The following is a 27,324-nucleotide window of genomic DNA, read 5'->3' as shown; positions in this document are numbered from 1 at the left end:
AGGAGTCAGAAGACAGAAGCAAGAGCCCTGCACAAGTCAGAGACCTGCCCAGTCCAAGGTGCTGGCAGGGCAGGAACTGGGACCCCTTGCAAAGCTCGGCAGGTTGGGTGGAGCCTCCCTCCCAATGAAGCCCTGCCAGCATCCTCGTTTTCCCCAGGGCTCGGCTGAAACTCGCCTGGTGGTCCAGGGAGCTGCTGCCAAACATCTGCCTCACACTGAGATGACATCATCTGGAACCCTTTGTTCCCTCCACTCAGGAGAACTCCCAGGGTGGAAGAGCAGGGATGGAGATCAAGAGACGTCAGCAGAGCTTTGTGATAAGACAAAAACCCTACAGACCTGGACTCTGTTATCTCTCTGGATTTTTTTTTCTCGTTTCTTGCTGTATCTGACCCTATCTCAAATGACAGAAATCCATCCAAAGCACCATTTCTTCCCTATTATTTTTGGCAATTAAGTACCACACGGTGCTGTTTGAGAGACTAACCTGGGCTGTTCTGGATGAACAGCATCGGTGGCAATAAAGTTTTTGAGCAGCCCACTTGATGACCACCTGTCCTGGGCCACAGCCAGGGTACTCTGGAGCATCCTGCAGTCATGGCTTGGCCCCTCAGTCCCACACAGGGAGTGGGACAATCTTTGGCCAATGCTGATTTTTCAAAGATAACACTTCAGCAGGACTCAATAATCAAGTCCTGCTGTAATCCCACTTTTCCTACAACTACCTAGAGTTGACTGAATGTCTTATTGCCCAGGTTTGCCTTCCTTCAGCTCTGCCACCTTCAGGATCAGGGACTTCAGAGCGCTCAAGGCCAGACAGAAAAAACAACCTGAACTTTCTGTTATCATTTGGGAACATGAATGTATGAACATCTGTCAGGTTCCCAAAGGAGCTGCTTTGCCTCACTGAGGAATTCCAGCTGGGACCTGGAAATCCTATGGCTGTTAGCACCATGTCACAGCTCACAGAGTAATTCGATCTGAGTCTCAACAACCCAGCTGCATCCAGCACAGTGCTGTGCTGACACAGCTTCTGGTTCTGATTTGGGAGCTGGTTCTTGCTGCTCCTTGGCTACAGGGTGCAGATACACTCAGATGTGTCTCCAAACCCTCAGCCCTGCAGCAGCCAGAAGGAGCAGAGGCTCCCAGGATTTCCTTTGGGAAGAGTGAGAAGCTGGTTAGTGGAGCAGTGTGTACAGTGATATCAGAGTGGGGTACAAAGCTGGAGGGGCGGCTTTCTACCCCCATTCCTACCTAGAGCAGGGTAGATGTAGGCACCTCTTTCAGGGCAAGGCATAAGGAAAGATGGCATTTGAAGGATGCTCGGTCAAACTCGTATAGAGCAACTGATGTGGTTCATGTGTTAGAGGAGACCATGGAAAGGAAGAAGATTTTAAACCATCCCTCCACTGTCTTGATCCCAGGTGAGAACTTCTTTTATGGGCTACTTTAAGGCCATACCTGCTCAAACACCCTCAGGCAGTGCTAGAGCTCATAATATTTTATTTTTAAACAGAGAGGTTAATTGTGAAAAATGAAAGTTATTAAACACAAAAAGATAAGAAACATCACACAGGGAATTTTAAAGTTTTGGCTGGATATGCACAACTCAACTGAAATAAATAAAAGCCCAAGCCACCTTTAAGCCATTTTAGGAGACAGTACTAACACAAGCAATAAATGGTTACCCTCAGAGTACAGCTTACAGTGTGTTGAGGTTCTTCAGTCTTCTGAAGGCCCCAGGTTGTATCTCCTTGATGTGGTTGAAGCGTAGATCTCTAAAAGCAGAGGATATAAATGAGTCATTAGACCAGGGAAGAGAGTGGAGGAGTGGGGAAAATGGTTGGGGTCTGCTCTTGTCTGCAGTCAGCCAGTAACTGGGACAAGCCTACAGTCAGAAACTTCTTTATTCTAATTTCATAGAAAACCAGAAACTAAAAGGACTCAAGGGATCAAAAAAAGTCTGCAGCCAAAGACCCCAAGTTCACATGCAATTACTGTTGCATCTCATCGTGATTTGTAGAGGAACATATACCATCATGTGGACCCATAATTTAGCTCCCTACTAAAATTATCTGTGCCCTAAAATGGTTAAATCTGCTCAAATAACCTCATTTAATAAGAATTTCCCATTTTGCTCTGCAATGCTCCAAGACTTACAACAGCTTATCGCTGCCTGCATTTCAAATCTGTGCCAACTTCAATTAGAATTACTGGAGTCCAGGGGATTCTGGCAAATTTCAAGGGCTGCCCATGGAACTACATCAGCTTGGAACCCAAGAACATGGGGTTTGGATTACTAATGGGATAATGAAATAAGAGCTAAGTGGTTTAACCTGCTTAAGCAAGGAGAAACACTTCTATAGGGAACGTGCATTGATTTGGCACCTTGCATGGCCCAGTGTATTATAACAAATCACAAAAGGCTGACAAACAGGGATTGCTGCAAGCTTCTGTCCAATGCACACAGTGAAGTGGATTTTTTTCTCCTTCTCTACTTGATCTATCACATTTAGGAAATACACAGCTGGTTTTTTTCAGTTTAAGACAGCCTTTTAAGGGCATTTGCTTTAAAAGGAAAAAAGCAGGGGTTGCCAATTCTGGTGGTAAAGTCACACTTGGAAGCAGAGTTTAAAACAAGGATTCATCAAATACAAATTGAACAACTGTTTTGAGACAGGCATCAACATGAATTGTGGTATTTATAAAATTCAAATTAGAAAGAAGTGCAGTCATTGCAGGTAACCCCAAACTGCCAGAGAGGACTCAAGGGGACTGAAACAGCTTGGAGCAAGTACTCAGGATGAGGCTGCACAAAGAGTAAAGCTGATTTTATTTTAAGATCATGGAATCATAGAATCACAGACTGGTTTGAGTTGGAAGGGACTTTAAAGCTCATCTCATTCCACCCCTCTGCCATGGGCAGGGACACCTTCCCCTATCCCAGGCTGCTCCAAGCCCTGTCCAACCTGGCCATGGACACTTCCAGGGATGGGGAAGCCACAGCTTCTCTGGGCACCCTGTGCCAGGGCCTCAGCACCCTCTGAGTAAAAAAAATTTTGCCGAATATCTAATGTAAACCTGACTTATTTCAGTTTAAAACCATTGCCCCAAGAGGTAACATTTCTTTAACTTAAGGGTTTGAAAAATGTAGTCATTCTATGGTAAAATTTTCATAATAAATTTTCTTATTTTTTTAGGCAGAAAATGCACAGCAGTTTTACTTAAATCATATTAAAATATCAAATCTCGGCTTTGTCACCCTTTTGTTATTATTGGATGCAACAGCACGTGGGACAGTGGAAGCTGTTTTTTCTGTTGTGCTTTTTTCCTTTAACTTTTCCACTTTGGCCAAAGGATTGGAAAGTCTAATATAGAAAGAAATCTTTCACCTGTCTTAGTGGTAAATATTGTACAGAGAATAATTAGAGGGCAGAAAGAGTCACAACTTCACAATATTTAAAAACCCCAATATTTCTAATTGTAATTCACCTTCTCTGTTTATCCACTGCAAGCTGCAACCCCAGAGGATCACATCTGATATTTTCAGGTGTGTTTGGCTTAGCTTGCACTGCTTCAAGGGCAATTTCTTCAGGGCATTTCTTGCCCTTCTTCTCAGAGGGAGCTCCATATCCTTCTTCCCTGACAATGTGAATTTGAGGGTATCTTTATGGATTTTCCAGGGCAGTGGCTGTCACCATAAAGCCAAACACAATTAAACACTGGCAGCAGTGATAGCACAGCCCGCTGCCTCTTCTGCATGGCCTCGTTAAAAAGAAAGGAAGAAAGACTAGACCAGGAAAAATGGTGGAGGAATGTAAACTTGATTTATACCCTGCAATGCACAAACACCAACCCCAGTGCCCTTGGGGGTTGTAAAGGGCCCTTAAAGGGTTGTAAAGGGTTGTAATTAGTCCAGGCAGCTGGCTGCAGGTAATAGGGAACATAACAAATAGGTGGGAGGAACACACAGGGGTGGAGATGCTCAGGGAAGGGAGCAGGCAGTGAAGTGTAAAACCCAACTTCAGGTCACAGGCTGCAGATGGGGACAAAACGCCTCTGAGCATTTTAATGAATGAAGACAACAGCAGTCCATTAAGCTACACAGAACTACAGTACTTTTTATACTACACCACCCCCAAGGAGCATGTAATAAAGCTTAGCTCATTATTTGTATGAAATATTTTAATTTTTCTTGTTTTCTGTTCCAGGTAAGGCCTTTAGATGATTCTCTGGACCCCAGCTATCTTTCAATCCTTTGGATAGATCTTTTTGCTTTGCTCTCCTTAGCAAAGGCAACAGCTTTCCTCACAGGCAAAAATGGAACAGAAACACTGCATCTCTTCTCTGAGCACTTCATTTCAAGAAATGATGTGAAATAAATGGAGAGAATCCAAAAGAAAGCAATAAGAATGATAGGAAGTCTAGAAAACATAACAATGAAAAGAACTGAAATTGCTTATTTAACCATAGATACAATAACTATGTCAGGAAATTGCTACAAATAGAAAGGGCAACTGACTGAAAGTGCAGATTTAGGTTTTTTTTAAAAATATCTCAATTAGCAAAGCTCATAAAACACCCAGTGGACTTCAGGTGAGACAAGCATTAGCCACACATGGTAGGTGGATCCTGCTCTGGAGGATGGACCAGGCTGTTTCTGCTCCCTCTACCCCAGACAGCAATAAAAGGTACCACCCTTGATGTTTCTGCACAGCAAAGTCCCTGGGCATGCAGAAAAACCTACATATTCCTCTTTACTGCGTAAAACCCCCAATATTTTGGCTCACCCTTGGTGTTTTTACTCCAGACCTTGCCTTAGCCTAAAGCATCGCTGGCAGTGAAGGGCTGCACTGGGAATTCCCTGATTGGCACATTTTTGATTAAGAACATTCCCTACGGTTTGTCTCCTCTCACACAGAAACTCTTGTCCCTCTCTTTTCCCAGGGCACTCCTTTTCAGGAACAAATGTGCTTTTTACAGGGACCCACCATGGAGTCTGTCCCAGGGCAGCTTTCCCCAGCTGCCCCATGCCCCAGCAGCTGGGCTCCCTCCCTCCTGCCTTATTCTTTCTCCTGGGAATTTGGAAAATGGGGGGGGGGGGGGGGGGGGCGGGAAATAATCCCTTGTGATTAAACTCTCCCCCACGATTTCAAGGATGGCATTCTGGGATTACAAATGACCTTCCCACAAGGAACAGCTGCTGCTAAAGGACTCTGGATCCTCTCCTACCACCAAAGAGTGGCCCCTGAGACAGCAGCATTACCCAACACAGATCCCTCTGGACAGCATGAGCTTTGCTGGCCCAGCAGAAAATCTCACCAATCCCTCCTGCCCAAACTCTGACAGGAAAGTGACCTGGAATATGTAGGTAATCCAGGATCTGCTGTAGAAATCAGTCACTTTTTCTGAATTTGGGAATTATTAACAGAATCTACAAAGAATGCCGGAATTTGCAAATGGATGGGGAAATGGGTCTTTACAGAATGGCACTCCAATCTGTCTTGAGCCTCCCAGCTGCTATCAGAACAATCATCCCTGCAAGCCTTGTGTTAAATAATTATCAGTGATTAGCATATAAAGCAATCAATGGCTTTTACAAGAAACTTCCACTTCTGTTTAATCTATTTAGGCTTTCACAGACTCATGTATGTTAACTAACCAGATAATTAGCTACAAGAGGCGTTTTACTGCAGTTCCATGGAAATTACTGGGTTTGTTTCATTGAAGAATCCTTTGTGTTCCCAACGCTATGCACAGCAGTGATGCTGAGGGTTCTGCCCAGAACTGGTTGGAAAGTGGCAGCCACACAATCACTACCAACAATGACACTGAGAGTAAAGGTGCATTTACAGAGATAAGATGTTGAAGTTCCTCCCAGTGTTTCCTGAGGAAGGGAGGACATGAGAGACATCCTAAACACATCCTAAAAATATCCTGTAAGACAAGTTTCCAATATACAAGAAGAGCCAGGACATTTATCAGAAAGATGCTCGTTTCTCACATTCATCTGCACAACATCAGAATCAGCTCTGCAGGTTCCCCAGCCCTGCCAAACCACTGGCAGGAAGGGAAAACTGCCTTGCTGAGATAGAAATGAAGTCTTCCAGACCCACTGTCATCAGATCCCCAACTCAGGAATGTCCCTGTCCCACACGAGTCCCCAAATGGCTTTAATAAATGACAGCCTTCATCCCAGAACCCCTTACATGGACAGCTGAACACTGCCAGCCCTGCCAGGCAGATGAGGAGACCACAGGGAGGCTCAGGGCTGGGGATTTTTCCCAAGTCCTGGCTATTTTGGGCCTTAGCAGCTTAAGTCACCAAGATTTGACTGTTCAAAGAGTGAACAGGGAGGAAAATATGTTGAGCACAGAGGGACAAGGAAATGAAATGATGGGATCATGGTTTGAAACAGTGGAGAGCGAGCAGCTGCAGGGAGCCTCATGCAGCAGAACAGGCTGTGGTTCCCTGCTGCACTGCCACACCACTTACTTGGAAGATAAAGGAACACTAGATTTTAATTAAGAAATTACCACAGGCATTCCTGAACCCAGCTTTTTAAGATTTCAGCTCCCACAAGCAGGAGTCAGATTTTTCCAAAGGGCTCCCTCTCCATCAGCTGGGGCTGGAACTTGACCACAAGCCAGCAGCCAGTGTACCCAGGTGGTTTGGTCTCACTTTTTCTGTCCATGTAAACTGGTGGGGAATGCTATGCCTGAAATGCAGTGCCAGGACAGGAGGGATCTGCTGGGGCCTCATTCCTGGTGGAATAATTTCAAATACCCCCTGGCATCCCCTTAGGTCTTTCCAGGAAGGGTAGGAACAAGAAATAGCTCCAAAACATAATTTTGGTCCTGAACACATATTCAAGCAGGAAGATTACATAAAAAGATGCTGAATGTTAGATAATTTGAGCTATTGCTTAATACCAGTGGGATGAAGATTAGGGTCTGATCCTACCCCAAGCAGCTGAGTCTATCCTTGGGTCTTCATGGCAGCAAGACTCTCTTAACCTAAAGCATAATTCGTTTGCACCATCTATCCAAGATACTGCCTACATCAAAGGAAGAAAACTTTCCCTCCTCCTGAAGTGTGTTCTGACCCTGACTCAGAGGAAGCAAAATAAGCACTTTAATTTTGGGTCCTGTGTAGCTTAAGTGACAGTCTTCCACTTTTTAAAGAGCATGATTATTACAGTTTTCACGCAGAACACACATTCTTTCACCAAAAAATACTGACTTCTCCTTAAAGAGCACAGGAAAGAGTCTTGGTATCTCTATGGGGAGAGGGATATGGTGCGGGCAACAAAAATACAAATACTCAAGTGGGAACCAGATGCTGAAGCACTGGGAAGTTCAGTGAAAGCAGGATTTTAAGCACCTAAGGTAGCTACAATCACAAGACTTAGGATGCTTCCATCAAAAGATGCTGGAATGTATCTAGAAGGAAAATATATTTTAAATACCCGCACTCTCCATTTTCCTGCTATTGAAGAGACTTCTAAAAATAGAACATAAAGTTATTTGTCACCTCTAGAAGGTTTAATAAGGATTAAATACTGCAGTGAAAGAAGTCAAAAAGATTCTACCTGGCACACGCAGAATGTGTGGGAGTGAATTTAATGGCTGCATATAGAATTATCACACACAGAGGAAATGAGTAATCTCTTCTTCAACCCAAAACACACGACAGAGACCACAAATGGAGCAGCTTTTCCAAGAAGTATTTGCTCAGTAAACCTTTCCCCAACAAATGTATAAAAATTCCTTCTCAAAGTGTGCTCATTAATAGACTAAGAGAGCTACACCCTGCCCTACTCCAGCTTTCCTCCTGTGGGAGGAAGAGAGGAACTGAGCAGGCACCAAAAGCAGCACAAGGAGGAAGGGAAACAAAACTTGTCAAGCTGGACATGCTTACACTGCCCAATTAGCAACCAGGTCTGTGAACAACTGGGTCACCTTCAGTTCATGCGAGCGATGTGTTCAGATCCCAGATCCTGCCCTGTGCCCTCAGCTATGTTTCTCCAGCAGGACTCATTCATTATGTGCTCTGCATAATGCAGAAAGAAGAATAACCCATGGATAATTGGATTGCAATCCATTAGCTGCCAGACAGAAGGGAACTTCTTGCCATGGATTTCTTCTACTCATGCCCACACGTTTTGAAGTTTATTGTTTTAAATGTCGCACTGCAGAACAAATGGCTGCGAAGGTTAAAGACCTATTGAAATTTTTGGAGTGTATGTTCCACAGCTGTCGTCTTCCTTGGGCTGCTGGCTGGAAGGACTGCCTGAATCCCAGTGGTAACCAGCAGATCACATCTGGATAATCGTGTTCCAATTGAACAGGCACCAGCCAAAATACGTTTGCAGTTCTACACCATGAATTTATGTGGCTTATCTGTACACGTGTAGTCGTTCCTGCCATCCCATTCTCTGCTCGGGATAAAGCGAGCAGGCTCCATCACCAAAGATAAATAGTCTACTGCTAAAACCAGTCTTTGGGCCACATCCTCAGCTGTACCCAGCTGGGACTGGGAAGGGAGGAGGGAAATGGTGACCCAAAAGGAGCCAGTAACAGCTCATCAATCCTGGAGCTGGTTCCATGCCAATCCCAGCATCGCTCGCTCTGAGAAGGCGATGGGCGGCTCCGAGTGCCGCCAGCTGGCTGCAGCCCCAGGGGCCATCTGCCAGGGGTGAAGCACAGCCTGTGCCAGCTAGGAGACTTCCCCACTCTTCCTGGATTCTTAGAGAGGGTGGCACGGAGGTCAGAAAGTCCCAAACTCCCAACTTCAAAGCCAACTCCATCTGGAAACTGCAGTTGTTCTTCGAGAGAACAGAGCTGGAGCCTGGGATCGGCGTTTGGAGCTGCAGTCACAGACTCAGTCCTGTTCACACCAAAGATTAACTGTGGAAAATATCCCAATCCCACATTCTCTGCTCAGAATAACTCCATGATCAAGACTATTCTTGCTATAATTCCAAATGTTCAGTCTGACACAAGGGTTCTCCCAGGAGAAACACTAACATACCAAAAAGCTGGAGGACTCAGGGCTTGGTTAAGAAGCATTCCTTGATCTTCCACAATTCAAAAAAACCTTTAATTATTCAAGTGCTATGTATAACAGATACAATGGGATGCTGGCTGGGAAATGCATCTGAGTACATTAGATCTTCAAGATAGCCAGACAGTCAGGATTTTTCCTTGCCACAAAAAGGCCCATGATCTGCCAACACAGAGCACTCACCAGGCTCATCTCTCTTTATGTCTACGAGAATCTCTGATCACCAATATGTGGTTTGCTTATAATTATTCAGACAGTAGTAAACGAGAATAAAACAGATAAATCACCTTAAAAATACTGTTTCATGAAGAGTCATCTTCCTTTGCAACATTGCAATTTTTATATCTCACACCTATATTATTTCTTTAACATTTTAAAAGTCAGTTTCCTATTCCAGGTGGTACAGAGAATGAAATGTGCTGCTGCCAGAGGGAGCTTGGAACCACACCATTCCAGAACTGGGAAAGAGTTGGCGACACAGTAAATTTCCCTCCCTCTGCACTTGAAGGATCTCTAGCAGAAACACACTCAGGTTCCAATGTGACAGCAAACGTTGTCTCATTTCAAAGAGAGAACAGGAATTAAGCCTCAATGATCTCAGAAATGCCTCAGTTCAGCCAATGGAACAAACCCTTCCCTCAATAAAATCGTAGTTTAAACAAGGAGGAACAAGTTACTTTGCTAAAATCAGTGTCAGGGTATTTTAATATTTCAAGATGCAGGGGAATAAGGGGGAGAAACAGGTTGGTAAGAGTGTGAAGAGTCAGATGCTGCAGGTTACTGTAAGAGCACATAAGCACTGCCCAGTGAGCAAGTATTGAGCAGGTCACACTGAAAACAAGCATTGCAGCACCAGCCCAGGCAGTGAGAAATCTTTGGCATCTGTAGCAAGTGTAGATCTCACCCTGTGGGCCACCAATGCAAGAACCTCTGTGTTGTCCACCCACCAAAGCAGACCTGGATGGCAGCAGTGCAGTACCAGCATCCTGCACACAGGGTGTTCCTCTGGCTGCCAGCACAGAAAGTGCATCAGTAATATTAGTGAGATGCTCGTGGGAGAAATGCTGGTATGGATATGCTATCTGAGATAAAACTGAGTTTTTTATTAGTAAAAGGAAAAGCTGCTCAAACTCATGTTGGAAAAGTTTTGCAACTAGCAGTTTAAAGAGGATGATTATGAAGATTCATTTTTGACAAGTCTTTCCAACTACTAACCAAAAAAGGGGTCATCCAAGACACGGGATCAGATAAGGGTAGCATGAAGGGAAGGATTTTGTCATGTCACTGCATCTTAAAGCCACTTTTAAATTCAGGATTAGCTTAGAATCACAGGGAAGTGTCTTCTGCATCTATCAGTAAGAGCTCTTTAGAACTCTCCAAGCATTCAGTGTCCTTTTCCTCCACCTTTCCTGTTTGAATGGACTCAGCCACCAGCTCCCTCACCTTATTTCTTAAGGAATCTGTGAGTTACCAGTGTTACTTCCAAATAAGGCTGAACTTTGGTTTGAACAGTTTGAGCAGAAAGTGGAAAGCAGTACTTAAAAAATCAGTACTGAAATGGTGTTGTATATATAAGGAAAGTGTTTGTGTCACTGGAGACAAAAGCCTGAGCTGCTCTATTTCCTCTCTCCCCTACACCCATGTACAAAGCCTTCTAAAATGCAAATTGTGTTCCTTTCCATAAGCTCAGTTTAACATTTTTGACCTTTGATTCCTCAAAACTGTCTTCCAGTGCTTGCCCTGGAATAACCCTCATTAAATTTTTCAATTCCCTTGATTGTCCCATTAGCAATTAACTGATGCCAAAAGGAGCAGTTTGTGTTTCGTTTCAAAAGCATAAAACAGTTCTTGAGGCAGACAATTCTGCAGGAAAAAAAAAAAAAAAAGAAGATAAAAGTATGCCTTTGGCCTTGACTTTTTTCCCCCCCTCTTCTTTCTAAAGACAATGCAGGTAAGAAAAGCAGGAGAATGAAGTGGTTACTCACAGAATGTTTGTCTGGGGCGGGATCTCGGGGATGGTTTCCAACATCAGATGCATGCATCTCACTGTAGTCCTGAAGCACAGGCAGCGGCTGGGGCAGGAGCAGGAGAAACCAGGCAGGAGCAGAAAATACAAAAAGCCTCCAAGAGCTGAAGGTTTGATCAGCATGGTGTTTGCTGGAGCGTATTTGCCTCAATTCTGAGCTGCACGGAGCTGACAAAAAAAGTTTCCCAGCCCTGAGGTCCAGGAGGAGGGGACTCATCAGCATGTGTTTGCAATTAAATTAAGGCAGTTTGACAGTCCAACCACCCACCCTCTCTGCCATTCTGCACATCACTGGAGAATCACACTGTCCCCACCCCTCCCTAATTGTGGCGCTGAAATACAAACTCTTCCTTTTGATCTATTCGCGCCTGGTTGTTTCTTATAAATAGCAAGTTAATTCCTCACCTTCTCCTCAGCATCTGCCTGAAAGCACATTGCACCTCCATGGACAGCAACCAAAAAATGACCCCATGATTCCGGGGCTGAGCTGGGATGCAAAAGATCCAGGGTCAAGGTTTTTATGGTTTTTTTTTATTATTTTTTATTATTTTTTCTAATTTTTTTAATATATATTTTTGCACACTCTCCAAACTAAGGAGAGCCTTATCTAACAGCCTGTCAAATGCATTGTGCTGTTCAGCTTTCAGGATAGAGCTGTCTCTTGTTACATGTAGTTACAACATCAAGAAAAAATACACCTCCAACCATTGAGTGGGCATGGGATGTAACAGAGAGGAATGTCAAAAGGGAGATCACTAACAGAAATAATTAACCTCCAAATAAAGACAAAACCCCACCCTGGAATCTGGAATCTGTCGTTTCTTAGGCAGAGTAAAAGCTGATTCATTTCAAAGGTGCTTGAACAAGTATAATTTCTTTCAGCAAGGATGTAATTCGAAAAAATGTCAGGGTTTCTGAGAAATTCAAGGCAACTGAGGGGTGAAGAGGGAAAAAAACCATGAAATCAACTGAGTTTGAACTGTAGGAAATGCAGTCCTCCATTTGTTTCTCCCAACTGGATGATAACATTGAGATACAAAAGGCAGGATTGGCTTCCAGTTGAATTAATCACCTTTATAAAGAAGCTACAGTGAAACCAGCTTATCTTTAGGTTTCAAGCTATTACTACAAAAGATTCTAAATGTATGGGTTGAGCACGAGGAAGGCATTAACACACATTAGGATATAAAGGTACTTGAGGAATTTCCAACACAGCACCATCCCACATAATCTGGCAGGCCAAATGAAAGCTTCCCATCACACTGCACATCTGTTTTGTGCTGTACACTACAAAATAATTAATATGGCAAAGAAGAGTGACATTTAAACCTTACTGGTTCAGATTCTCTGTCACTTGAGCATCTGGGGAGATTGTTGGGTTTGGGGTTTTCATGCCATGGATGGTAAAACACGTATTCTTTCGTCCAGCTACAAAAGAGCATTTTACTGTAGGCTTTCTGCACTTAGTCCTCAGGCAATCAGCTGTTTGTTTGCTCTGCCATCACCTGGAAATCCGAGCAAGTTCACTGAACTCATGGTTTTGGGCAGAGTGTCCTCTAGCGGCCACCCAACCCAACCCAGGCCAACCCTGCTCATAGAAACGGGTTGTAAAAACCAAATTATCATCTGCAGACTTCATCCAGTACCTGGCAGCTGGAATCAGACTGCGCTGGTGAATAGAGCACTCCGGTTTTAATTCCACGGAGGCATTAAGTGCATTAGGAGCACGCTCCATGTGCATCAGCAGCGCGTGTTATGTGAAAATCTTCCTGACTGAAGTTCTGTGTCCTCCCAGCCTCAGTGCTCCCCACATCATCTCCTTCCAAAGCACACTGGGATCTGCTAGGACAGGGAAGCACAGCTGGTAGGAGCTGTTCTGCAAAGCTGGGAGTATAAACAAAAACACTCTCTCCAAACCATGCATCAGTTATTTTGGAGCCATCATTTCTCTGGCACATGTGGCCACTTTGCAAATATGAGACTTTTGCTTTCTGCCTGTGTGGTGCATAAACTCTGAGTTCTAAACTAGCCCTCTGCAACAACAAGAACAAAAAAAAAAAAAGTCCCTTTTTATTTATGTTGCAAAGAGGAGAGCTGAGCCAGGGCTCAGTCCCATTTCTGTGGAATGAGTCCTGTCCATGGAACTGCATTTCAGAGTCAGGCTGTGCTGTGGGGGAACAGCTCTGGGATGGATTGAGGGGTATTTGCCCACTGCTTTGGAGGAATGGCATCTTTTACATTTAACAGAGCATGGGGAATCATTTCAGTGCAAGAAGGTAAGTTCTGCAACCCACACATTTTCTGAGAAGAGATCTTCACCGCATCTCTCCTGCCTTGCTCATCTGCCCTCATGATAACGGGATGTTGGCAAGGGTTAAGGAACACCAGCAATCCCAGGCCCCTTACTCTCACGTTAATTTGTCTTATTTCCCATCAACATGACAAATTCTTTAAAGAGGAGTGTGCATCTCTGAGCAAGAACCAAAACTTATCTCCCAAACACCAGGAATTACGTCAACCCTTGTGTGCCATGCTCCGCATTTCCAACCTCTGCTACACAGGCTTTTCACACCTGTAGAAAGCAAGAAAATTGGGGGTGTTCTTTCAGGGGTTTTTTCCCCTTCACCCTTTGGGGCTTTTTTTTATTTTTAACTCTCCCTTCTGTCCTTTTTTCTTCAGCAGAAAGATTTCCCTCAGGAGACCTGCCCCCTCTCTACCCCACGGAACTGTGATGTTCTGTGTTTTACAATGAAGTGAACATAAACATCATCTGACAAATTTAATTTCCTCAATACCATTTGTATGACACATCCATGGCTTTCCAAAGCAGAAAGGGATTTTCTTTCGGCACGCATCAGGCGAAGGAAAACATTAACGTTGAACTAATCTCCTGTTATAGCTGGGAAAAAGACATTTATCATACACAGAGATGACAGGAAGAAACACACACAGGCAATTATCCTATGGAATAAAGGTTAACAGATTCATTTAATTAGCAGCAGCTGTATTTGCTATTATGATCAGATTCCTACCACAGCTGAAACCAAAATATTGTTCTCAATACTGGAGAAATGAAAGCCTTGAACACCAGCTCTTAAAACTCCACATCAATTAAACACTCAGACAGAGCTCAGGGGACAAGAGGGGAGCTGCAGTTCAGAATGCACAGAACCAACTCCTGACACGTTTGGTGTAGGCAACTCCTTGAAGTACAGAAATGGATGAAAACACCTTTTGGTATCTGTTGTTTACAGGTCAAACAGCCAAGGAACTGAGTTCACTCTTTAGCCAGTCTCACACATAAAATCTACATCAGTCCTGTGTGTGCCAATCCCAAAATTCATCCTGCACAACTGCATTACTTCAAGGTTTGCAACTCATCATCTGGGCAGGTTTGAGAGATCACATTCTGAGGAGTTCATCTAAAACTATGCACCTGCACCATATTGTTAAGCATTTTTTCCACTGTTTTTGTGTCTTGACCTCCAATTACAGAAATAAGCACACACCTACAACGTATTCTAATCACAACGTGATGCAAAGCCATTTATAGAAAGCTAAAAAGTCTTTACTGAATTTATTGATACAGAAACACGTATTAATAAAGTTTAAATTGCATAACACTTCGGCATGCCTCAAGCCAACTGAACTCTGGTTTCTACACAGGGATTTTTCAGCTTCCACACTCATGACTAAAGCAGCTTGAAGTTCAGTTCTTTTGCAAATTTGCTGCAGGATTGAAACCTAAAAGGAGTCACATACAAGGTGACAGCTACTGAGAACACAAAAGGAAATAAAGCAGGTACAATTCCTGGATAGCTCCCAGATCCATACAAACACAGCTCTGCCTCAATCCCTCGCCTAGAAATGCCTAAAAAACTACAGTGCAAGTGCTTGTGCACAGGGAAAATGTATTTACAATTCCCCTTTATTTACAAGCAATAAGCAATACTCTTTGACAGCTTTATTATACATAGTATTTCTACTATCTGTTTAGATCTGTTTAGATCTGTGGGGGTTTTTTTTGGACAAGGGGACAATTTGACAACTTAGAACATAAATTTCCTGTATATATATATGTGTGTATATATATATATGTATTTATTTATTCAACCTTATCCAGGAAAAAATAGCAGTATTTATGCATCTTATAGAAAGCTACAAAAATCTAGCAAATGTAATAAAAAAGGCAAATCTGGTGAAAAATCTGATAAAATACCTTTTACAACTGGGGCTGGGATGGGGATAAAAACCAAACAAGGGATAAATGAAAGATAATCCTCCCTCAGCTGGTCAGCTTTAACAGAGCCTTTGCAAGGCTTACTAACAGGAACTTGAAGTTTAATGTCATTTTTAAGGGAAATACTGTAAAAGTGTTGTGATTACACTGAAGGATGACCTGGTAGCCAAAAGCAGGAGGCACCCTGAACTATGGAGGGGCGTGGGAATTGTGCCACAATCCAGAAAGGCACATACCTGGCATGACAGCCATTAAGCAGGATTTTCCAGGAAATAGTAGGCCACAGCCTGTAGGGAAGCACTGAAAATAATTACACACAGATTCTATTAACCCTCTATTCCCCACCACATTCAGGACTTGCATTTGTAGAAAGAAATTTATGGGAGTTGTCAGAATCCAATGATGGGGATGTGCACCTTTACAGGAAACCAAGCTCAGTGGCCACAGAACTGCCCCACTGCAAATAAATCAAAATCCAAGGCAGCAAGATAATTTGGGGTATCACTGGGACCAGAAGTGGAGACAGGAAATCAGAGGTAGAACCCAGCCTGACTGTGTTATGTGCTGGTAGCCACATGATACAGGATTATCAGACAATATTCCCAAAAAGACACAAAAATCCTGCTAAGCAAGGAAAAGTTCTTCACTTCAGGCTTAGACAGACAAGTTACTCATTTATTTTCAAAGCCACACAGAACTTTGAAACTATTTTTCATGAAGCAAGTTGTGCAACTCAGGACCATTTGGCAATACAGTCTTTACTCATTCCTCCTTAGAAAATGAGGAGACAGCACACATTAAAAAAAAAACAAAAAAAAAAAAACCCAAAAAAAAGAGATAACAAAGTGATACCAGCTTAGGTGCTTCTGATGGGGCAATGCTTTAACATAGCTTCATTACCTGCTGAGAGAGATCTTTTCATGCCCCCCCTCCCCCCCCCCCAGCTTTAGGACTATTTCACATCAACACAAACTCCAGGGTTTCTTTCCAGCCTTCAGCAGTTTAAATACCTTTTCCAAAAAGGCTGAACCAAGTAAATCTCTTCTAAACACAGTATTTTATCATCCACAGACATTGTGGACTCCCCATTCCTGGAACTGCTCAAGGCCAGGTTGGATGGGGCTGGGAGCAACCTGGCCTAGTGAAAGGTGCCCCTGTACATGGCAGGGGGTTGGAACAAGATGGTCTTTAAGGCCCCTTCCAACCTAAACCATTCTGTGATCCTATGATTCCACAGCATCTCCTTCCATCAGCATGACAGAGAGATTTGGGAATACAAGTTATAGCTCACATCCACAGAACTGCAGAGTGGCAAGTCCTTCCATATGAACCTGTTAAAATTTCTACTTCATTGCTGCAGGAATAAAATCACCTACCAAGCTGAGCAGCTTCACTCCATTGTGGAGCACTTGTGAACAAGTTGTGTTCTGGCCACCTTGCTGCACCAGGGGCACACACACAGGAGCACCTGAGACCTGCATCAGGTTGGCTCTCTAGACTGCTCTCAGGTTCTGCAGATCCCCCACAAAACTCTATTTGGTTGATTTACCGCTCAGGCTGGTGCTCTGCACCTCACTCTGCTCAGCTCAGAAGATCTGAGTTCTCACATGACAGCAAAACCCACGGATACTGCTTTCAGCTTGCACAAACTCACTGCTCTGCAGCTCTTCTCTACCCTCCTTCCCACTCAGAATTACTCTGTAAACATTTCCAGACACAATACTCCCAACCCTGACTACCCTTGCATCCTGTCAATTCCTCACTTGCCTCCACTTCTTTAAAAGAACCACAAAAACCTAACAACTCGTTCTATAGGGCTGGTGTTTTCCATTAAAAACCCCAATATATTTTGTAAAACACTTTTTACTGAAAAATTATATTTAATTTACAAGCAAAACAGACCAACAAAGGGGAGCTGATGCTTTCCTTCTCATTCAAAACCTGGATGCCACAAGGGTAACGCCAAAAATTCTTTCCTTTCTGTAAAAGTTGTGCTTTTCAGATTAATGGAAGAAACATGATTTGCCAGGTCAGGTTTTAACTAATAATCTTCATCCTCTATTAAACACACACCATGGCAAATACATAGCAGGTTTGGTGGGAGAGAGCACAGACAGGAAAGCTCTTTGGGGAACTGCTTAGGAGTTTTTCCCAACTGATATTCGGTAGAGCAGCCATGAGACTTTTAGGAGTATCTCCTGCAGTTATTTTCGAGGGAATTAAACCCTTCTTTCCATAAGCAGCTGAGCACTTCACCAACTTGCTTCCTAAGGAATCCCTGCTGTAGGATAAAACTATAGCACACAACTGAGAAGAAAGAAGGAACTCAAAAAAGCTACAATGTTGAAGTTTACAGCAGCCACATTCCCCAGCCAGCCTACTGCCTCGGGTGTCACATTCGCAGGCAAGCAAGTGGGACACGTTTGTCAAGCCCTAAGGAATACTTTATTCTCTGCCTACTTCCCATCTTCCTAGAAGAAGGAAAACTACTTTTCCCTGTAATAAAGCAAGTAATACTTCAAAGGATCGGGCAACGGCAGGCTCAAGACCTTTTCTCTCAAAAAGTTCACGGGAGGGTCTGGCTTTAGTTCAGAGAGTTTGGTTTCCTCCTCCTCCGGCCTCTCCTCCTCCACGTCCTCGCTGTTGTTGTTGTCGTCGGAGGGGCTGGAGATGCGGCTGGCGAACACCTCCTTGTCCAGGAACACGATGGTTTCCATGCGCCGCCGCCGCACCCGCCGCCGCTTGAACCTGGCCGGGTTCTTCAGCCCGTTGCCAGCTTTGCTCATGGCCTCCTGATGGATGATTTTCTTGATGGTGCCTCGGATGGCGATGCGAGCCAGGTCCTGCAGGCTGCGAACGGCCACGGGGGCTGCAACCGAACGAAAGCTGTGAGCGCTGAGGGAGAAACTTCCCCCAGAAGTACTCCCAGGAAAAGTTCTGTTTGCTCAGATTAAATCAGGCCGTTTGAATTCCCTGCTGGGATTACACAAACGGCTCTATTCAGCTCCTGTCAACTCGGATAAACTGTGTTGCAATTTTCCAAACAAATTTTAATTGTGAGTTTCTCTCATTAAAAAAATTCCCTGCCTTGCTTTCAAGTTCTCAGTTATTCTAAGATGCACATCTTAAAGATTGCATGATTTAGTGATGGCAGCTGTTATTGTTTAAGGTATTTTCCTGTGGTAGATAACTAGACCTGAAGTCTGTTTAGTTCTTCCATAAAATGATTTTTCTATTGTACAGTTCCTTCAGCCTTGCCAAGATCTGCACTTATAAAACATAAGTTCTATTTATGCTCTTCAAAAACTGCTTCAGACTTAGTGGGTGAAGACAGGCTGGAAACCATTTTATTGAAGTAATTATAGAAATGTTACAGTAAGTTACTGTATTAAAATGCCTCCCACATTAACGGCTTGGAAGACTATTCTGTCCTCTGCACTTATTTGCTGCCAGCCTAGAAATGCAGCAAAAAATTTTAAAAAACGAATAGATGCACACATATCCATGAACTAAAACGAATTACAACTGACACAAAAAGTCCCTCCCCTCTGCCAACAAGTGAGAACAAGGAAAGAAGCAGAAAAGAAAACAAGTAATTTATGAGCAGGTCCCATTACAAAGTGAGAACGTGCTGAAACAGGCACTTATTGGACTTTAGCATGCTGTGGACTGTTTCCTGAGCTCCCCTCTGCCATGCAGACACATTTCCAGGTTAAGGGCAAAGCCTGACTAATCTCTTTATGAAAGTACCTCTGTCTTCATGTGTTCTTAAGAGGCCTCTTGACACTCAAGTCTTAATCTAAAGATTGGGGCCACTGATATGACCAGCATTTCAAACAGCTAACCAAGAACTGCACAACAACTTGTATCCTTTCAGCATTACAGGTTCAGGATCATTCTGGATTGCTGGGGGTGAGACTCTGAGTAGATACATTTGTTCATAGGTAATGCTTGTGTATTTTCCTCTCCTTGTGGCACAGTGCCTGAGAACCATGAGAGGATTCAATCATTCAGGACTGGAACAGAATGTGCAAAAACAAGGATAAAACACCCTGCAAAGTTCAGGTACAGCTTCAGAGGAAATCACTTGTGTTTAGAATGATGGCCCAGGGAAGGTGTCCTATCCACAGCAGGGATATTGAATTAGATGATCTTTAAGGTCCCTTCCAACCCAGGCCATTCTGTGAGTCTGATTTAGAATCCATTTCATTCAACTCCAGTGCTTGCACAAGACAGACAACTGTTCAGAAAAAGGAAGGACTTAGAGTAATTTTCCTTGAAATGATTCCCAGGGATGTTACAGCTCACAGCCAAGGAGCAGAAGGAACCTCCCCCGTGCTCAGGAATTCTGTACTCACGCAAGTGAACGAGCCTTGATTTTCCTGAATCTGCGTGGTTTGGCTGAATCAAAGGAGCAAAAGAAACAGCAAGAATCTTCTTCGTCTCCCAGGCAGAAGGACCAACCCGAGTTATCTTAGTCAACTGAAGCAAAACAAGGAGATTATTGTCCATTGTGGGTACTACAGTGAGATTATTGAACAAAAAAAATGAACTTTTCTGCCTGGACAAGTTGAAGTACTGGAAGCCGCAACAGTAAAAAGTGATAGGGAGAAACAGCATTGCTTTTTGGAAAGAAAATTGGGAACTCCTTATAGGATTAGCGCCAGGTAACTTCATCTATTGGAACAAGGCATGGGCAGTGGTAATTTGGGTCACTCTGCTTGCCAGATCTTCCTCCAAGCTGGACCAGAGCAGCTGTGTCTGACCTCTGGGAAAACTTCTGAGTCACCACGAGCACTCACTCCTGTAAAGGTCTGCAGATCAAATCTCCTACCCCAACCCACTGCACAGCCTCTCACTGGGAAGAAATCCTGCACCCTGCTCCTCTCACATTCCCTGACAGAGGTAAAAGGTCAGGCACTTAACCCACTTTTTATAAAAAGAATCCACTGACCCTCATAAATAGAGACATCCTGCATGCTCCTTCAAGAGCCAGTCAGGGTGCAAAAAGTTGTGGTTTGCCATTAAGCACAACACCAAGTTACATAATTAAACAAAGCTTTGCTCACATTTTCTGCAGTGTAGAAGTAAAACTGCAATTAACAACAGATTGCAATATATGGAAGACTGCAGAACTACAAATTTCTTAAATATTAGGAATGTGCAAAGTTCAGTTTTCAGTCATAGTGAAAACTGGTGCACTCAATTCTTTCTTCAACCTGCTGCAAGGGCAACATAAAGGAACAGCTACTGACTAAACCAAGATTAGAATTAAGAATAACTGAAATGTAAGTAAAAAGGCACTCAACCTTCTCTTCCAGAGGCATGACAAGAATTCCCCCAACTTTCAACAGGTTCTTCATGTAGTCCTCATGCTCCTTCTGGACTCCTGCACCACAGTAGACACGGTCATACTGAGTGCAGTCTGGAGAAATCTCTAAACAATTGCCAGTGACAAAGGATGGCTCACAAAATTCAAACCTGAAAGTGAAAAAGATTTGTATTAGACAAGAATACGACTATTTATCTAAATTAATTATTTTCACATTTCTGGAAAAATTGGACTATGGAAAACACTTGAAAAAACCCACAGTTTTACAGGATTTATCCTCCAAAGCCCATCTCTTCCAGACATTATTGTAACAGACCACGGCTAGAAGTCTCAAAACCACAGAACAACGAGGTGAGAATTCATGGATTAAAATCTACAAAGGATAAGGATGAATAATTTCATATTTGAGCTGCAGATAACACTTCAGAATGAGCTATTTTTAGTCACCTGATGCTGACTCAGTTGTAATATGCAAATATAAATATTAGACCTGGGCTTCCAAATGTCAAGATCTTTTAAGGACTGCACCTGGCTTTATTTTTGCATTTTCAAAAGCTTTTAACTGGTTTCACCACCTGATGATACAGAAATAAGCTGTGCTGAAGCCAATGGAAGTTTTGCCATCAGCTTCAAAAGAACTGTGATTCCACCCTTCATAAAAAAGACTTTTTGCCTACAGCATTTCTGACTCAGTTTAAAAGAAAACTTAGCAATTCTCCGATGCCTCTGGTTTTCTTCCAAGCTCCAAAACTCCCTAAGTTTTAAGGCTGATTTTGGTAGAAGTTTTTCAACACATCCATTCTTTTACTAGTATCTTGAGTGGCAGCTCAGCACAGCACCTATTTATTCCTAAATGCTTCCTGGAGCTTTCTGGGTTTGCAAAGAGTGCTGGACATTCAGAGCAGCCAGAGAACAGTTCCTGCACACACTGTTCCAGGAGCACAACCCAGCAGACATCACTCAGCAATGCCAATTTTCCAGGCATGTTGATTTCTGAATTCAGCTTGCTTTTGCTCCATAACTATATTTGTCTGGAGAGAGAAGAAAGTCTTCCTCAAAACACCTCCTCAAACAATAGCAATGTGACTGAAGAAAACCCTGTTGAGCACCATCCATGCCAGAAACTTTCAGTCTTCTGCAGAAAACACAACCCCCTCCTCAGCAGCTTCCCAGGGCAGCAGGAAAAGCAAAAGGCTGAGCAGCCTAAAATCCTGCAGGTCATGATTTTAATTTTCTTCCTCCCACGAGAGGGGGATATCAGGTATTCACAGATGTTTTGCTTCCCCATTTGAACAAACTGTGAAATGGATCCAAAAATATGACAGCCACAACTTCCATTGCTGAGGTTACTATTGGCAATGATTATCAAGCTGGGAAGTTATTACTTGTGACAGTAGCAGAATGGAGGGTCTAAGGAAGAACATAAATCAAATCCCAGGCAGTTTTAGTGCCAACTTAATCATCATAAAACTACCTTCATATTTTAAAATGCCATTTTTCCTTCTTCTCAGATAAAACCTATTAGGGAACCACAAAATCCAGTTCATAGTCTCATCAACATGCAGATCACAAGCACAACCAAGTACTGTTACTTGCAAGTTTTAAGGTCTTACTACAAGTGCACTGAAAAACAAGCAAACTTCCTCAGCTCCCTCTAAGCCCTGCAACATCAGCACTGCTATTAAAAACACTGCAAACATTTCTGAAACTCCCCCAGGACACACACAGGCTTCGAAGGTCACACACTACAGCTCAGCAAGCCTAAGGAGCTTGAATCCTCAGATTATCCTGAATCCAGAGGGGCCACATGGCAGCAAGAACTGCCCTGAGTAAAGCCAAAAGCACAAAATTAATCCCAACAGGCATTTTGCATTCTTACCTGTCAAAGCTGTCACTTGTTTTAATGAAAAAGTCCAATTTCTGCTTTGCATACTCGATCACGTCAGAGTGAAGCTCCACACCGTGGTTAACCCCAAAAGGACCTGCAAGAGCAGAACACCATGGCATGCCACCAGCAACAACACAAAATCCAGCAGGATTAGTACACTTGGGGTTCCTTCCTCCAGCAGATTGTTCCATGAGTGTCAGAGTCAGTGTTTGTATAAGGTCAGCTGTCTCACTGCTACAATGGGATTTGCAACTCTATACCTGCAATTTCTGGCAGCAAATGAGTCTCTTGTGCACATTTGATTCTGAATCATTTGCTCTTAACTATGCAGGAAACTTCTCTATAGGAGGGAAATGCTGATGCCAATGCTGTGAAAGTGACCACCTGGAAAAAAAATCCCAATGGCCTGCATGTTTTAGCACATCCATGTTATGTTTATACCCCCTTGCTGATATGCTAAAAATCTCTGCAGTTAATGAGGAACAGTCATCATATACTGTACCTCAATTAACAGCAAAAACAAACTGAAAGATACTGAAGTTGTTCAGCATTCATGCTTTTTATTCAGAACTGACACGGTAACTTCTGCAAAAAGAATATAAAAGCCCTGGAGTTCCATATTGGTATTCTAACTAATGTCAACAAACCTAGGACAAAATCACAAATGGGAAATGACACTTTACCCTGAGAATAAACATCCCAGCAGTTAAAATTCTGGACGCTCCCCCAGAATTCAAGTAAGTACCCTATAGCCACTTGCTATCTATCCTGGCAGCACAACTCTGACTGAAACACTGCAGGGGGAATTTAAATTGTCCAATTACACTCGGATGATCTGTTTTGTGCTACTGTACATGTGATCCCAAATCAGTTCTGCTGCACTAAAGTGTTTTCCAGAGAATATTCCCATCTCTGTGTTGGGGAGTTAAGAGTCAGAAGTGGCTCTCAAACATATCTCACTCCAGTCAGGACTGTGAACACAAACCAGGCATGGTGCAGGTATAGTCACAGCTTTTTGTGGACTTGCTCAGTCCCAGTTTCAGCTCTGTGCTCCTGATCCTAATCTGGGGTCTTGCTTAAGAGGAAACAAACCCAGGTTTGTATCCAGACCTGCAGGAATCCACCGCAGCCACCTCTGGAACTACATTGCTGCCTGTTCTGATCTGCCACAGAACTCTGGATCCCACCCAGTTCCAGAGAGAAGGTTGCAAGGATCCTGATAAATTGCCGAGCTGGATTAATGTTTTCTTTGCTTTCCCAGCTACCTTTCCAGCTCCATTAGTGGAGGAATGCCTCACCCTTGATTTCAAAACCTGTTTTTAAAGCTCTAACAAAACAGTTAACATGACTGAAGAGGTACTTACCCAGGATGAGTCCAACCATGGAACTCAGATAACCAGTGCCACTGCCAAGGTTCAGAAATGACAGCCCTGGTTGCAGGTCCAAAGCTTCCATCACCTCTGAGTAAATGCACGGTGCCGAGAGATGAATATTTCCATGCTTCCATGCCAAGTCCTTGTAGGCATTGTCTTTGAACTCTTCCAGGTAGTAATCTGCTCGATCAATGGCTCGGAATGCCTGTTCCACCAGCTCTGTCCTGATGTACTGGGCCTCCTTCAGGTTATCAATTAATTCATCGTTATCTTCTCCCGCACTCACCGCGCCTCCCATCTTCAGCAGCCTCCTATAAACACTGAAAGTGAAACAACAACAAAGCAAAGTGAGGCACAGGACATGCACTCCCAACACTAAATTATGCTGCTGTACATGGAGTACTTTGAGAGAGGTCTTTACGTACTCCGAGGGCCACAAGCTCCAGAAAAACCTCACCCCAGACAATGGAAAACAAAATGCTGCAGATCTGGCATCCAGTATCTGACTGGTGGTGGGGAAAAAAATCACAATAGGAAATTTCAATGTGCAAGGCCTGTCTTCAAACCCTCCCACCGTTTTACCAGCACATCAGCTTTTCCACTGAACTCTTTTATATAAAGGATTATTCCAGCTCCTGTGATTAGGGGTCAATTTTCACTGCAAGCCCAAACAACAGGGCAAGCTTGGGCTGTCTATCAGAGCTCCTGCCACACATAAACTTTCCACCTCTAACAGCACCAATAGCAACTGAAGAGACTACAACACAGGCAGAAAGTCCAGAAAAAACTCAAATTGCACTTCCTTTGAACATGTATCAGGATGTTGATTGCACAGAGGTTCAAAAAACCCAACAAAACTCTGATCTGTTAACCTTGCTTACTTTGGCAAATGCACTTTAGCAAAAGCACTTTCACACAGCTCATCTCCAGAGCCCGAGCCACCACCATTAGTGAAGCACTTAATGACACACACAGCAGCTCCAGAGAGAACTCCCACTGCAGCCTCCAGATTTTAAAGGAAAACGTACAGAGGAACAAAGCCACCCAAAATTTACTTGGCTTCTTCTCCCTTTCTCATATATTAGGGGAAAAAAAAAATCCTTTCCAGAAAGCACAAAAAAAAGGTGTTTATTTACAATGCCTTTCCCTGCTCACAGTAATAACCACGAAGCAGCAGCTTTGGAGTTTGTTCCTGGGAGCAGAAGACCTGCCTACAGAGAAATTGTTGGGGTTTATTTGTTACATTTAGCCAGAGCAAATTACACGCTTTCATTTTCTAAGGAAACAAAGCAAAACTATAGGACTCCAAGGAGATTTCACAGTTGTCCAAATAACACACCGTTCTGATTACCTGTAGAGGCACACAAAACAGGATATACTTAGGCAGGGAACTCGAGCCAGCTCTTAATCCATTAATGTCTCAAACACATCAATCCAGTTCAACACCATTAATAACACTTGAAATGAAACTTCACCCTCCTCTTTCCACAGTTACTCCTTCATTTTCTCTACAAAAAATGACTCTGTTTAATTACTTCACACTGGAAACACATCAGGTTGAAGGCTCAGGTGGGTTAATCTACCAATTATTTTTTCCCCCTCCTCTTACATACAAAAATCCTCATTGCCTTTGCAAAATAGGGCTGCCTGTACCTTTGGTCTTTTATTTAACATTCCACATTAAAATACTCTCTTCACCAAGGCTCTTCGATTCCCTTGACTTTATTTATTTTTGTTCTTAGGCTTCCTTCATTCTTTCACTCTTTAATTTTTTTAAAATCTACATTTCTAGATTTAAAGCATGAATAGGAAGTTGTGCCTTTAACAGTGCTCCACTTTGGATCCCCAACAAATTCCTGCTGATGTACGCAAGCCCCACTGGGACAACTGGTCTGACCTGGTTTTAGCTCAGCTCCATGGGCAAGTGCTCTTCCAAGTTCTACACCATGGAAAACAACAACAAACACAGCTGGACGAGACATTTTCATAACGGGATCAAGGAATATCCACACTGTGACAGGTGCCGGTCACTGCTGAAATCACCACTTTCACTGGACGTTAACTTACTTCCAGTAAAATGCATGTTTTATAGGCAGAACTTAAAACTCCTGACATTCAAACTCCTCTCTTCATGTGATTCCACATCTTCACTCGACTTGGTGGGAAACGGGAACCAAGCAGGGCTTATTTTTATTAAACTTTTCAAAACAAAAACTCTCTCCCTCCCAGCAAACCCCGGCTGCATTTTCCTCACTCCTAAGGCTAAATCAGAGATTTCCCCAAATCTGAGCAGGCACAGAGTCCCCACACAGAAATTCGGACGGCTGCCCAAAGCAGAGACACCCAAGGCGGCTCTGCGTGTTGAAACATCCCCTCGTTGCCATCTTCCCCTTTGAGAAAAACAAACCAGAACACAAACCCAGCGCCTGCAACAGAGCACTGGGGCTGGAGCGGCTCCTGCCCCTCACACCAGCACGGCCCGATGCTCGGGGCAGGCTCAGGACCATGCACAAGGCACAGAAATGCGGCCGCTCACCCCCAGCAGGTGTCCAGAGCAATCCGTGCCCGGACACAGCGCTGGGAGCGGTAAAGGGGAGGTTATTCCGTGGTTGAACACAAAAGCGATACCTCAAGGGATGGCTCGGCTCCGTTCGGCCTCGTTCGGCTCCGTTCGGCCTCGTTCGGCTCCGTTCGGCTGGGCTCCGTTAGGTTCGGCCCGTTTCGGTTCGCCTCGGCTCCGTTCGGTTCGGTTCGGTTCCGCTCGGCTCCTCTCGGCTCAGCCCAGGCCGGCGCGCTCGGGCTGTAAACACTGCCCAGCTGAGAGCCGAGCGCGGCAACGCGCATGCGCGGAGCGCACCACCGCCGCGGGCGGGGGGCTGGGGGGAAAGGGAGCATACCACTGCTGCTGGGCCGTACCACACAGGGCCGGGGGGCCGGACTGTACCACGGCTGGTTCCGAGGATGGAGCCGGCTGGAATTGGCTCCTTCAGATACGGGGAAAACTTCCAGCAGCTTCTCCCAGAAGCCACCCCGCTACCAAAACCTTGCCATGCACACTCAGTGTAGCGCACCAGGACCAGACTCAGGCTGTGACTCTCGTTTGTCCCATCGCGCAGCTCCTGGGCGCGTGTCCCCATCCCAGCGTAGATTCCTTTCCCCATTCCCGGACTCTTTGCCCTTCCCAAAGTTCTTGTTCCCAGCACGAGGCTTCATCTCCACACCTGCTCTCCCAGTTCATGGCCCAGCTGTCCCAGCTGTCCCCGGTGCCCTGCGGTGGCGCTGTGCCAGCGCCTTGTCCCGGCTCCCGCTGGGATCGGGGCATCCCGGGATGCGGGGATGGATGCAGGGAGCGAGGGGCTGGGGAGATGCCCGTGAGCTGCTGGCACAGATGCAGGAACC

The 27,324-nt window shown here is 44.1% G+C and overlaps 2 protein-coding genes across 3 annotated transcripts in view; both read right to left on the bottom strand.

Annotated features, from left to right (window-relative positions):
- Nucleotides 1-11,944, bottom strand: part of LOC134051274 (peroxidasin homolog) — a 42,756-nt gene extending 30,812 nt beyond the window's left edge. The window contains exons 1-2 of the mRNA XM_062504942.1: nt 11,052-11,944; nt 1,707-1,778 (exon numbers count right to left, since the gene is read on the bottom strand). Coding sequence (XP_062360926.1) covers nt 1,707-1,778; nt 11,052-11,215 — 236 coding nt within the window. The 5' untranslated portion in view covers nt 11,216-11,944. The remainder of the gene's footprint in view (nt 1-1,706; nt 1,779-11,051) is intronic.
- Nucleotides 11,945-17,818: 5,874 nt separating this feature from the next.
- On the bottom strand, nt 17,819-24,223 carry PCMTD2 (protein-L-isoaspartate (D-aspartate) O-methyltransferase domain containing 2). Of its 2 annotated transcripts, none has more exons than XM_062505119.1 (5): nt 23,917-24,223; nt 22,544-22,646; nt 20,642-20,813; nt 19,691-19,814; nt 17,819-18,201 (listed from the first exon to the last, which is right to left on the bottom strand). In XM_062505119.1, exons 1-5 carry the CDS (start codon nt 24,221-24,223, stop codon nt 17,819-17,821), a joined length of 1,089 nt encoding a protein of 362 aa, XP_062361103.1. The 2 variants fall into 2 exon arrangements, with proteins under 2 accessions (XP_062361103.1, XP_062361104.1); XM_062505120.1 differs by having other exon boundaries at nt 19,691-19,733.
- Between the last annotated feature and the right edge of the window lie 3,101 nt (nt 24,224-27,324).

Source organism: Cinclus cinclus, chromosome 18 (assembly GCF_963662255.1).
Source record: "Cinclus cinclus chromosome 18, bCinCin1.1, whole genome shotgun sequence".
Taxonomy (NCBI): Eukaryota; Metazoa; Chordata; class Aves; order Passeriformes; family Cinclidae; genus Cinclus; species Cinclus cinclus.
This window is presented reverse-complemented; position numbering and strand designations above follow the sequence as displayed.

Coding starts and splice junctions, on each gene's coding strand:
- PCMTD2 (XM_062505119.1), bottom strand. CDS start 24,223: ATGGGAGGCGCGGTGAGTGCGGGAGAAGATAACGATGAATTAATTGAT. Junction 22,647..23,916: donor CATGGTTGGACTCATCCTGG/GTAAGTACCTCT, acceptor CTGCTCTTGCAG/GTCCTTTTGGGGTTAACCAC. Junction 19,815..20,641: donor TCATGCCTCTGGAAGAGAAG/GTTGAGTGCCTT, acceptor GTTTTGCTTCAG/TTGACTAAGATAACTCGGGT.